General features: G+C 53.7%; 1 protein-coding gene across 5 annotated transcripts in view; it reads right to left on the bottom strand.

The window, feature by feature from the left end:
• Positions 1 to 12,027, bottom strand: part of GRIN1 (glutamate ionotropic receptor NMDA type subunit 1) — a 35,847-nt gene that overhangs the window by 11,282 nt on the left and 12,538 nt on the right. For 3 of the 5 annotated variants that reach the window (XM_062011499.1, XM_062011501.1, XM_062011496.1), the window contains exons 4-16: positions 9,355 to 9,455; positions 8,673 to 8,794; positions 7,960 to 8,134; positions 6,276 to 6,420; positions 6,093 to 6,176; positions 5,385 to 5,520; positions 4,357 to 4,484; positions 4,011 to 4,175; positions 3,583 to 3,701; positions 2,837 to 2,949; positions 2,234 to 2,382; positions 1,303 to 1,460; positions 672 to 833 (exon numbers count right to left, since the gene is read on the bottom strand). In XM_062011499.1, the coding sequence (XP_061867483.1) occupies positions 672 to 833; positions 1,303 to 1,460; positions 2,234 to 2,382; positions 2,837 to 2,949; positions 3,583 to 3,701; positions 4,011 to 4,175; positions 4,357 to 4,484; positions 5,385 to 5,520; positions 6,093 to 6,176; positions 6,276 to 6,420; positions 7,960 to 8,134; positions 8,673 to 8,794; positions 9,355 to 9,455 (1,757 nt within the window). Of the gene's footprint in view, positions 1 to 671; positions 834 to 1,302; positions 1,461 to 2,233; positions 2,383 to 2,836; positions 2,950 to 3,582; positions 3,702 to 4,010; positions 4,176 to 4,356; positions 4,485 to 5,384; positions 5,521 to 6,092; positions 6,177 to 6,275; positions 6,421 to 7,959; positions 8,135 to 8,672; positions 8,795 to 9,354; positions 9,456 to 10,305; positions 10,369 to 12,027 lie in introns of all 5 variants that reach the window. The other 2 variants (XM_062011497.1, XM_062011500.1) reach the window with 1 other exon arrangement.

The raw sequence follows: 12,027 nt of genomic DNA, 5'->3' as shown, positions 1-12,027 counted from the left end.
CATCCTCACTTCTCAAGCCTTTCATTTCCACATCAGGGGCAGGATCCTGGGGGCTCCCAACCCCATGTCTCTGTGAAATTAATCTCCACTTGCTGCTTCCCAGCTATCTGTTACTCCATCAGCACATTCTGCAACGTGTGGCGTTTCTGAATTAGTGTGTGGAAATCCCTTTGTATCCATAGTATCGAGTTGACTTGTGGCACCCCACGCTGGAGGCTGAGGCTGGTGTAAAAGCATTTGTGGGACTTAACAGAGGTCCTGGCATATCTCTGCCTAACAAGAATAGCCAAACTCAAGAGAAAAACCCCTGGAAGATCAAGCCAGGGCAGTGCAACATTGTCAGTCAGGCTGAGCTCACAGAGAGAAGAGGGGAGATGGCAGTACCCTGCCTGCTGCTGCAGCCCTGCCCTGCTCTGGATGGCCCCAGGCTGCTCTCTGCCAGCCCTGTGGCCAAGTACAGCCCCTGCTTTCTGCCCCTGCCCTCCCACCAGCCCTGTGAGCCAGAACTGCCCACCCCAGTCACTCAGTCATGTCCCCTTTGTCAGGAGTGACACCACAGCGCCCAGAGCCCTGGTTGGAGGGGTGGCAGTGCCTGGCACCAGGCTACTTGAGTGCCAACACATGCAACATTCAGGGGACGAAGCCCCACACCAACAGAGACATGTACGGACTTGAGGATGGCCAGGGAGACGTTCTGCTTCCACGGGCTGTCCTTGCGCATCCCGATCCCGAAGCCGGAGCGGAAGAAAAGCTCCCCCGTCGTCACCAGGTCACACTTCTGAGAGGCTTCGAACTCCAGCACCGCCGAGTCCCAGATGAAGGCGTGGAGCTTGCTGGATACCGACAGAGGACAGATGGTAAGGCTGGGCAGCTCAGCTTGCCTGCAGCCACCACAGCAGCAGCAAGGGTGCTCCCAGACCTAATTTCAGCACTGCTTAGCATCAGCCTCTCCCTCCCAGCAGGGTCTGTGCCGCTGGCAGGCAAAATTTGAGAGGAGTGTGAGGGGTTTACAGAAGAATTGAAGGCAGCCAGCATCACACAGAGGCAAGTGGAGAGGCTGGAAAGGCAGGCCACAGCCAGGGCAGGGCTCTGACTGTACCTTTCCTCATGCAGACCTCATGCTCTCCACCCAGAGAAAACTAGAACCAGGATGATGCCACCCAGCACCGGTCGGCCAGATCCCAGCAAGCCATACTGTGCCTGCAGCTCCCTCCAGGGTGACATTCAACCCTGCTTGCTGCGCCAAGCTGCAGCTCCCTAAAACTTTTCCCACCACGGCCAGGCAACGTGGGAATGACTCACTTGTCCCTGACTGCCTGGATGGCTTCGGCAGCGCTCTCATAGTTGTGCTTCTCCATGTGCCGGTACATGGTGCTGAGCTCCACCTGCCGTCGGAAGTAGATGTCCACCGAGCTCTGCTTCACCGTGGCGTAGATGAACTTGTCAGAGGGGTTGCGCAGCTGAAAGGCAAAGGCAGGTCTCCTGATTCTTCTGTCCATCCACCAAATTAGTTCACCCTAAAACTGTTTCCTAACTTTTTATCTCCTTCAGGGAGTTGTTTCCCACGGAAGGCCTCGGTCTCCTCAGCAGGGCTGAAGATGCCATAGGGCAGAAGATGCTCTGGGACCACACTGATGGGGCAGGGGATGCTGTGAGACAGGGACACTGTGGCACCGAGGATGCAGGAGGCCTGTGGAGGCCCCCAGTGATGTGGGCAGAGGATGCAGCTTGGTGTGGGCTGCTGTGGATCAATGCTGCTGTGAGGTACGTCCCTGCTTGCCTGGGCTGATGAGCTGTGGCTGCGTCCTTGCCAGAGCAGGAAATGGGTTTGAGGCATGCTGGTATCTGCTGAGAGTATTGACTGCTCCTCAGGGACAATTTCATTAGTTATAACTCATCCATAATGAATTGTTTCCTCGTTGGTTAGTGCAGGCTCTCCAGGAACTGTCAGCACTTTGGCTGGGTACATGCTGTTTCTGATGATCCCTCCCCATGTCTGCTGATGCTTACCCAGCACAGGGCCTCAAACCCACCTGCAACAGCCCCCAGCAGAGCTACCCAGGGCTCAATGCCTTGGCCATGTTAAAGCAAGGCTCTGATACTACCAGCCACATTATATGAGCCAGAGGCCATATAATGTCACATTATATGAACCAAATACCCCCCAGAGGCCCTTCCTGCATCACTGCCCAGAGGAGGACAAGGAAGGGGAAAACAAGGGAGGGGTCATTACCCGGGGGTCGTTGATGCCTGTAATTCTCTCCTCAGGCCGGTCTAACACCAGGAAGGCTGCCAGGTTGGCAGTGTATGAGGCCACAATGATCATAGCAAAGCCAGCCCACACCATGCCAAGAATACGGGCAGAGAAACTCCGGGGAGCACCTGGAGGGAGAGAGGTGAGATCAGACTGGCACGACAAGGGCTCGACTTGGTTGCAAAGCCCACATCCATCCCCCATGAGACCAATAGCAGGTGCAGATGTGCACTGTCTGTCTGCTCTGGGTAAGAAGCTTCTGCGTAGCCCAAACCAAGGAAAATCCCATCTCCTTCCAGGGCATGGCTGGAAAATACTGGGCAGGAGAAACAGCCTGTTTCCCATTGCTAGTGGTGAGGGATGGTTGGATGGTCTGCACAAGTGCCACAGGTGTGCCACCCCCAGAATCACTGAATCTCCTACCACCCTGCTCCAGGGAAAGCTCAGGGGAAGAGGATCTCCAAGGCATCAGCCCTGCTGCAGAGGGAGGCAGTGGAAGAGGGGATGGGCTTCTCCCCCAGCCCAGCCCGGCTCAGGCTGGGGCTGCAGGACAGAGCAGTTCCACCATGTGCTGTGATGTACCTTCTCCAATGCCAGAGTTCAGCAGGACTCCCCAGGAGAACCACATGGCTGAGGAGAGGGTCAGGGCATCTTCCTCCTCCTCCTCACTGTTCACTTTGAACCGGCCAAAGGGGCTGGAAAACAAGACAGTGAGCTCTTCTTATATCACTTATCCCAGTTCCCAGGGCTCTCCATGGTACCCTACATGTCCTGATACAGACCTACATCACTGATTCCTACAGATCGTGCCTATGCCTCAAACAACTCTCACATCCCACTGCCCTGCATGTCCCCTCTGCTGATCTGCAGCCCTGTCTGTCTCATTCTGATACTGGTCTCATCATGCTTATCTCCAGGACAGAACGGTCATGTCATCCTGGCCAGCTCGAGCCTCTCCTGCTGCAAGGAGGAGGGCTTGCTGCAGATGAACCACAAAAGCCTTGGGGCAGAGGGCTGAGGTTGGGATCAGGCTCTCTGCCCTTCAGAGGAGCTGCCTTGGCACCAAAGAAGGGGACTAATTGAGAGCCCAGGAGCTGATGGTCCCCTTGGTCAGGCACCTGACAGGTGTATTCCCACATACCCCACATATCTATATCTCTGCTTAGTAGCAGCCAGACTCAGCTGAGAAGGTGGTTTTAGCTCCTGTGAGAGCCTCCCAAAGGGCTGCAGGGCTGTGCCTGAGCAAGACACTGCAAGGACCCAGAAGACAGTTCCCAGGAGCACCTCCCTATCCCCTCCAGCCCTTGGGTGACTCAAAGCACACTCACCTGAATCGGTCTAAGAGGTACAACATCACTGCCACCACGTGCACAGACAGCCCCACCAGCAGCCAAAGCGTGCTCTGGAATGGCTGCATGAACGAGTCCAAGGTGCTGCGGGGAATTTCCTAGCACACAGGAGAGGGGTGAACAGCGCTGGCACCCATCATGCTGCACCTTGCCTGCCTGGCTGGACTGACAAGGGCCCCTGCCCTGCTCTGAGCACCTCCTGCTTTGCTACATGGTGAGGCTCAGGGGTGCTGAGTCCCAGCACTGAAAGCAGCAGCCCTCAGGTTGCCACCCCACAGCAGCTGCTGGGATTTGTGGTGGTTGCCCCAGGGTGGGCAGGGGCAAGGTGCCTGCACAACATGTGTCTGCAAGCTGGGGAGCAAGTCACACCTCCCTTGTTCTGTGAAACATCCCTTCCCAGCACGTACCTTCTTCACAAGGATGGTGAGGCCCTGGTACTTGAAGGGCTTGGAGAACTCGATGTACTGTGCCCGCTCATTGTTGATGGTGAGGGGAGCCACAATCATGTCTGCTTGGCCGCTCAGCAGCTCCCCCATCATCCCGTTCCACTCCTTCTTGTTGCTGTTGTTAACCTGCCAGACGGCCAGCACAAGATCAGCCCACTGCCCTGACACCCACCCCGCCAGCCAGGACCCCCACACGTGTGGCAGGAACCCTGCACTGCCCAACCCCCCACCCCACTCCAGAGAGGGGCTTGGGGCTGTTTCAACACACGATACAGGTACAAAGACACCACATGCTGCCCAGACTCACCCGCTCTTGGGTACCAAATTTACCATCAGCCACCAGGTGAACCTCATAAGTGAAGTTCATCACCCCTGCCAGCCGGATGAGCAGGTCGATGCAGAAGCCGTAGCAGCACAGTGCCACGGTGGGACGGCCTGTGGGGGGGACAAAACGAGAGGGAGGAATGGAGGCAGGAACCCCATGCAGGGTCCATGGCTGTCACCAGAGAAAGCTGCCACCTGCACAGCTCTGGTTTCACTTGTGATGGAATCATGTATTCAAGGCAGGGCCATCCACCTTGACCATCCTCTCCCACTGCCTCCATCGCTTGTGGGTGTTATCAGGCTGGGGTCCAAGGGGACTCGCTCAGGTCCTAAGGAGCAGGGGCTGAGCACTGGTGCTGCTGACCCACTGCAAGGGACAAGATGGGGTGTGACACATGCTGGGCTGGAACATGAACCATCAGGTTGAACACATTCAGGACACAGCTTGAGGCTGGGGTGGAAGTTGTGCATGGGAAAGCATGGTGGGCCAAGGGGATGCTCTTCAGGTGGATTTGGGCAAGCCTGGCATTGCTAAGCAGCTCACACTCCTCACCAGGTGCTCACTCCTAATGCTGAAACAGGCATTCTGTAACAATGGTTTGAAGCTCGTGGTGTTGGTACCAGTACAGCAAACACTAAAGCACCTCGGGGTTCTCCCTTCTGCTTGGGGTCAAGGCAGAGAGCTGGAGCAAGCCAGGAGACAAAACCTTGAGATGCAATCTCCCATGGAGCCTTCTCATGCCTGAAGCCCACTCAGAAGAGACACAATGGGAAAGTCATCTGTTGGGGTAAAATCTTGAATTCCAGTGCCCAGTTACTGCACAGCACTACTGTGGGACTGAGCTGACAGGGGGCATTTGGGGCCTGAATGTACTGTCATCTTTCTGCTCCTCATCCCCTGGGCTTCCCGTGGGACTGAGTACCCTCTCTGGAGACCTCTTTTTGGGATGGGAGTCCTTATCAGCTGAGTGGGCTGGCAGAGTCACTGTGCTCACCCCCAGGCTGAGTTACCTGGAATGGTCTCATTGGGTCCAGTGCAAAAGACTTTTTTCACAGGATCTCCATTGATGGTGAACTCTTCCCTGCAGGTCCCATCTGCTTGTGTGGGCTTCACATACACAAAGGGCTCTTGGTGGATGGTCACGATCTGTGAGAGGAAGCACAAACACCTGCTTGTCTTTACTCCCCTCCTGAGCTTTGTTCCCTTTGGGTGGGGAGCTGGGCTGCCCTGTCCATGCAAGCATGGCCCAAATGCCATGGTGCCCTTCTCAGTGGGACCTGCTTTGGCATGGGGAATGTTTGCTTTCCCTGCACTCAAGATGAGGAAGAGCCATATCAGCATCCTTCTTCTGGCCCTTCAAGGCCCTCTCTCTAACAGCAGACTGACAAGAGCCACAGCACAGCCGGGATTAGTGCCCTGAATGGTGCTCCAGACACTGTCACACTGCCTCAGGGTAATGTGGGTATTTCAGTCCTGCCCTGGACCTTTTCAGGACAGCAGGATCCCAGTGCATTCACAGCACCTCTGCAGGAACAGGGCACAACTAGACCCCCTGTAAGTTGTTCTGCTATATCCTCTCTGAGATGACAAGTGCCCTGGGTTTGCAAATACTGCTACAGCTGCAGAGGCAACAGTGGAAGTGGGAGGCAGATAAAGACACATCCCTGCATGCAGACAGCTGAGGAGACCTGCATCTCCCTAATGACATTTCTTGTTACCTTCAACTTAGTTGACATCTGATAGCCTTGAGGTTTCTCAGTTTCTCCCCCTGGCCAGATAATCTTCCGGTCATTGGTCAAGACCTGTGTTCAAACCCAGAGGAAGGACACATATATGAGGCAACAGGTCAATGCCCCAGCACACATCTCCCTCCTACCAAAGCTGTCCAGGCCTGCACGTACGTGGCTGCCGTTGTAAATCCCAACTTGGACCAGTTTCCGGTTCTGCAGGTTCATGATGCTGTAGTTGGCAAACTTCCTGTCCCCATCCTCATTGAACTCCACCCGGCCCGTGACACCCTCTGAGTACTTGGAAGACATCAACACCCTGTGGAGGGAAATAGAGCGGGGCCAACCTAGAAAACCTGCTGTGGCCATTGAGAAGTGCCTTCTCTCAGTTGCCTGCCATATGCCCACTGCCCTACAGAAGCCCAGGCAAGGCTACCTATGGTCTGTTGACAGACCTGTGGCCATCCCCTCTGATGGATGGGGTCAGTTCCCCAAAGGTTGCAGTACCACATCTGTTGCCATTGCCCCTTGTTTTCCACCAGATCAGCCCCATTCCCTTAAGGAACATTCTGTCCCACAGGACCCCAGGACACCTTCCTCTGGGGGTCCCTTGTGAGCTGTGTCCACACCACCACTCCTGGTGCTTCTGTCTGGCACCAGCTCATCACAGCCTGGGTAGTTTCCCAGGCATGCACATATACTACTGAGGAGAGATCCAGCTCCCCAAGCCCTGGAATGATGACAGTGAAGATACAGACGAGTTGGCTGAGCCACTTGTCATGCACCACAGAGAACAACTGCAAACTGCTCATGCCAAAAATTGTGTCGCTGCAGAGAATGCCAGATTTTTTCCTGAAATAATCCTGGAGTTTTGCAGGTCCCATGCTCAAGAGAACCCAGCTCTACAGAAAGGACACCCCACAGGCACCATGACTGTATCTGTGGAGAGTGACCTGTAGCACAAGGTCTCACTGCCAAATCCACAGGCTGGTGCTTGGCTGCCCCCTGGAAAGCTGTCCTCCCACACAGGGAGCCATGCTGCAAAGGCAACTGCTGCTTTGCCAAGATGCAGCCTCAGAAGAGGCCCCTGTGGCTCCAGCATCTGCAGTGACGCAGCACAAAACCCCACAGCACAAAGGCTGGGTTCTGGGAAGCTCACACAGCCTCTGCTGATCACACCACCCACAGCAGCGAGATCCAAGCTGCACATGCTCTGCTCTGCTCAGACCCCACCACCCGAAACCACAGCACCCGTATTTGTTACAGCAGCCTGTCCCATGCACAGAGATCTCCTGCCCCAAAGTCCTGCGTTCAGCGTGCTAACCCATGCTGCAGCCCTGAGATGTCCAGTAACAAATGTGTCTGCACTGCTGAGCTCAAAATTGGCACAAATATCCCCCTACTCTGATTTGGCATAAAAACTCCTTTTCTCCCCTCTTCCACCCACAGAATTAAGATCCAGACCAGAGGAGATCGTGGCTCTCAGATCTCTTCCTCCCAGGGTCATTCCCCACTCACACCTATCCCAGCTGCCCAGGCCTTGCCCAGGACAGCATGGGTTGGTATGGACTGAATGGGTGCTGGGCACTCGAATGACACCTAAACAGCCTGTGCAAACTGGGAGACAGTGCCTGAGCCCATGTCCTGGCAAGTTCTCTAGGAGATATGTAGCCTTCATATCCAAATCATGCAGGAGAGTCCAAGTGCTCCTGTGCCACATGCCCCAAAGCAAGAGTGACAGTTACTCTGAACAAAACTAGCATGTTGCCCTCTTGCACCTCTTCCACATGCTCCCACCTTTTCCAGCTCTCCCCCAGTGGGTCCTCTGCTCCCTCCAGCAGGACCCTTTCTCAAATACCTCTTGAAAAGGGGTCCTGTCTTCCAGATGTTGGTATTGCCCACGCAGCCCCGAGGCGGGTCTGTGATATTCTCCTTCTCAAACAAGTCGTGCACGGCCTGGGCCACCACTGCCACCGCGTCACTGATGTGGGCTGACTCGTTCTTCCCGTTGATGAGTTGCAAACCGATCACTCCTGCCGCGAGCAGACGGGAGGCTGGTCAGCGGGGCACACGGCCTGCTCTGCCATTCCTCCCATGCCCAGGGCTTGGGGGCCACAAAGCACGTGGTTATGGGGTTGAGGAACCCTTGGATGCGGTTGGGGAGCTGTCTGAGCTTCAGGCAGGGGCAGGTAGAGCAGGCAGCTGCAGCCGTGCTGGGCTGGCACCATCCTGCCTGTGAGATGGGGACTGAGGACAGCTAGGAGGAGTGCTCACAACCCCTGCTCCACTCCAACCCCCTTCCATAAGGCTTTCCCCCAGGTGACAGTCATCTTGAAAGCCCCGGTGAGCTGGATTTGGGGCATGGCAGCATGGCCAAGGCTGCTGTCTCCTCATGTGGGCAACAGGCACAGAGAGCAATGTGTGGGACCCTTGCTCGCTTGGGACCAGCACGGCATGGCGCTCCCCCAGCCCAAGGGGTCCCCGGGACGGCTGGTGCTGCTGGTCCCAGCTCCAAGCAGGCTCCTCCAAGCCTGGCTGCCAGCGGGACGCGTGCCTCAGGCAGGTGCCTACCATCAGGGGCGTAACGCAGGGCATTGCCCGATATCTCCCGTTCCCCCACCAGCCACACGTAGCCGGAGCCTGTCATATTGAGCATGGCTGCTGATCTGTACACCGTGGCCGCATCATCCTCACTGCAACGAGAAGAAGGGAACGGCAATGTGGCTCCAGGTGCTGGATGGCCCTTTTTCTCCACTGGATGCCAAGGGCAGCACTAGGGAAAACACTTTTCCCGAGCAGCTCTCCTCTGATAACCGCTTCTCCTGGGCAATGGGTAATTCCTTGATGCAATGGGAACCTGTCTCTCAGCTTCATCTAATCCGGTGGCGCTCAGCACTGCTGAGCACTTGCAAATCTGACCCATCCCTTACGGCCCACTGTCTGCAAGCACAGGGGCAATGAGCCTCCTCTCCTTCAGAGGTGGATTGGGATACCCCATCGGTAAGTGCTGCTGCTCACACTTTGCAGGACAGCCAGACAGCTCAACCACGCTCACGGCTGCGAGCTCCCTGGCCAGCAGCATGCAGGGCACAGCATCCCCTGACTGGGACATGGGGCTCCATGGGAGTTTTCTCTCATGCTCCTTGAAAGGACAACGAGCCTCAAATATGCACTGAGTCCAGTGCTAGGCAGCGCTGCAAAGGGGAGAGTGAGGAAATTAGCACAGGGAGGGGAAGGGACGGCTCTGACTTACCTGGCAGAAAGGATGATGACCCGAGCCTCCAGCTCCTTAGCCTCCAGCAGCAACGACGTCACATTTTTGGTTCCAGGGTCAAACTGAAGCACTTTCTCAGCCTGTGATTAGTGTGAGCAAAGCTGGTTAGTGAGAGAACCCCAGGACTGCTTGTGAGAGCCATGCTATCTAGAAAAGGTCAAGAGAATTCATTAAACTGCACAAAAGTCTGCTAAATAAGGTTGGTTACAGCTATTTCCTTTTCTTTTCTTTCTTTTTCTTTTCTATTTTCTTTTTTTTGCTTTCTTTCCTTCCTTCCTTTCTCTTTTCAGATTTTGCCTTTTTGGGTTTTTTTTTCTTCCTGTTCTCTCTTTTTTTTTTTTGCACTGTGCATGCAAACTGAAGTCAATCAAGACCTAAGAAGAGGCGTGCATTGTACAGGAAAAAGGCTTTGGAATGCAATTGAAAACTCAAACGAGTGTTGTTTTTCAAAAACATGGGAAATGAAAAAAAAAAGAAAAAGACACCATATTGCACAGGGTTAAACCTTTGGGAGTCAAAGTGAGCAACTTACACCAAGGAACCATTTCCTTTGGGGAGGAAAGGGGGGGAATTCGGTTCAACTCTTTTCAAAACCAAAAAAAAAAAACCAGAAGAAAACAAAAACAACTTGCAAGTTAATTATTGGTTCACATGCATGTTTCAAAAAGAAATCCTTCCAGGGTCAGCTTGCTAGGTTTCCATTCTCAAGTCCAAACCAAACTATCTCAACATAAAAACGTGCTACCAGGAACATGGTCATGGATCTTTATTTTTTTGCTTTCTTTTCTTTTCTTTTTAATTTTTTTTTCTCTTTCTCTTTTTTTTTATTTAGTTTCTTTATTTATTTATCTTTTTTTTTTCTGGTGGCTGTGGCTATTTTTCATTTGCTAGTTAGGTTGGTGGGCGGCGTGCATTTCCATGCATATATACCTTGGGTCCTCGCTTGTTGTCATAGGAAAGTTGGTCGAGGTTTTCATAGTTCCTTTTTTTACTCTGATGAATAATGTGCACAGAGAAAATATGTAGACACAGAAGAATATTATAAACAGTTGAAAATGACGTGTAGTAAAGCAATCCAACATCCACCTCCTCCTCCACTTGTTTGCTAAAGGGTCTCTATAACGCTGGAGCTCGCAAAAACCGCTATCAGGAGAGAGAGGGCCTCAGCTCTCGCGGGAGCGTCACGGTGCAACGCCGCAGGGTTAGAGCAAGGCTGAGGGTCACAGCTGTGGCGGTGCAGTTGCATTTCCCCTGTGGGACTGGGTAAATTCTTCAGCAAGAAATTTGTGTTATCTGAAAATCTCACAAAACCATCTAATGCGTCTCTAAGGGCCTACAGTGCTGGGGTTTCCGTGGGGTTACTCTGGAAGTAAAGGACAAAATGTTGTGTACGGAAAGTGCTGGATAAACGCAAACGGTTACAAGTTAAAGAGTATCAGCATTGCAACTGTCGCTAGCACCATTACAGTCCTGCTCACCCTAAGAGAGCTCACAGCAAGTGAGGGGTCTCAGCTGAGCTTCTCACCCCCCTGCAAGGACAGAGTAGCTTTTTTGGAGCTCTGTTGCTGTGCAGAAGAGAAAGAAAGAGCAAGCTCTCTACGTCCTGCGTTGGCTCAGAGCGTGGCGATGTGAAGCAATGGTGATCATGGGATGACATTGCAGCTTTTACCTGGTGCTTGGGGAGGCCGTGGGCACCTCATGCCTCAGTAGCACGAGGATGGCCCTGGGAGGAGGTGCGCCTACCAGAAACCACAGTGTCCAACACCTGGCCCTAAGTGTGACTAGTGGTATTCACTGCTTGGTGGTGTCCATGCTTCAGCATCGTACCTGGACTAGAGGCAGGTGGCTCAGCATGCACTGACCCTGCAGGTGATGGACTGGAGCAGAGAGCCTGCTTCTCTCCTTGTCTCCTGCCTGAGGAACTTCTATTGCTTGGCCCCAAAGGAGCCAGGGGCATGAAACCTACTTTTACCTCTTCTTCTAGGCAACGTGCTGAGGGTCAACAGTAGCTGCTCTCAGGAGCCCTGACCTGTCAGTGGCTTGCAAAGAGCCTCATGGAACTTTCTGGGAGTAGCACCTGTGGTCAGGTCAATAACACCAACCTGACAGCATCTGCAGGACAGTGCTTGGGAGGTTTCAATGGGACCTGGCCTGACCTCTTCTCCTTGGCCCTGTCCCACCCCAGCTGGGCATCCCTGATCTGGGTGTATGAGGCACAACTCTATGCCAATCTCCATTTCGTAGCATCTTATGGCAATGGCAGGTGATCCCTGACAGGAACCCAACCAACTCTTTGCACCCTTGTAATGCAAGCATTCTTCTTCCCAGGTTGCTCCTTAGGCAGTCAGGTTTTATCTCTGCATCTTGCTTTCCAAACCAAATAGCTTGCCTCTTCCTGAGCACCCAGACCACTCATTTTTGCCAGGTCTCCTTTCTGTGCAGTTGTGTGATCTTTCCTTTCTTCTTGGACACAGCCTGACAGGAAGTTGGGTCCTTGCAAGGAATAGTATCTGAGGAGTATCTGCTTGGAGCCCAGGTCTGCCTTCATTTCTGATGAGGTCCATGGTGAAGACTTCTGCAATAGCTTCTGAGAGTCTGCTCATATTGCAGTGAGACCTGGAGTAACTACTGCCTCCAGGGAGAGCAGAGCTG

The sequence above is a fragment of the Colius striatus genome, chromosome 19 (assembly GCF_028858725.1).
Source record: "Colius striatus isolate bColStr4 chromosome 19, bColStr4.1.hap1, whole genome shotgun sequence".
NCBI classification, from domain to species: domain Eukaryota; kingdom Metazoa; phylum Chordata; class Aves; order Coliiformes; family Coliidae; genus Colius; species Colius striatus.
This window is presented reverse-complemented; position numbering and strand designations above follow the sequence as displayed.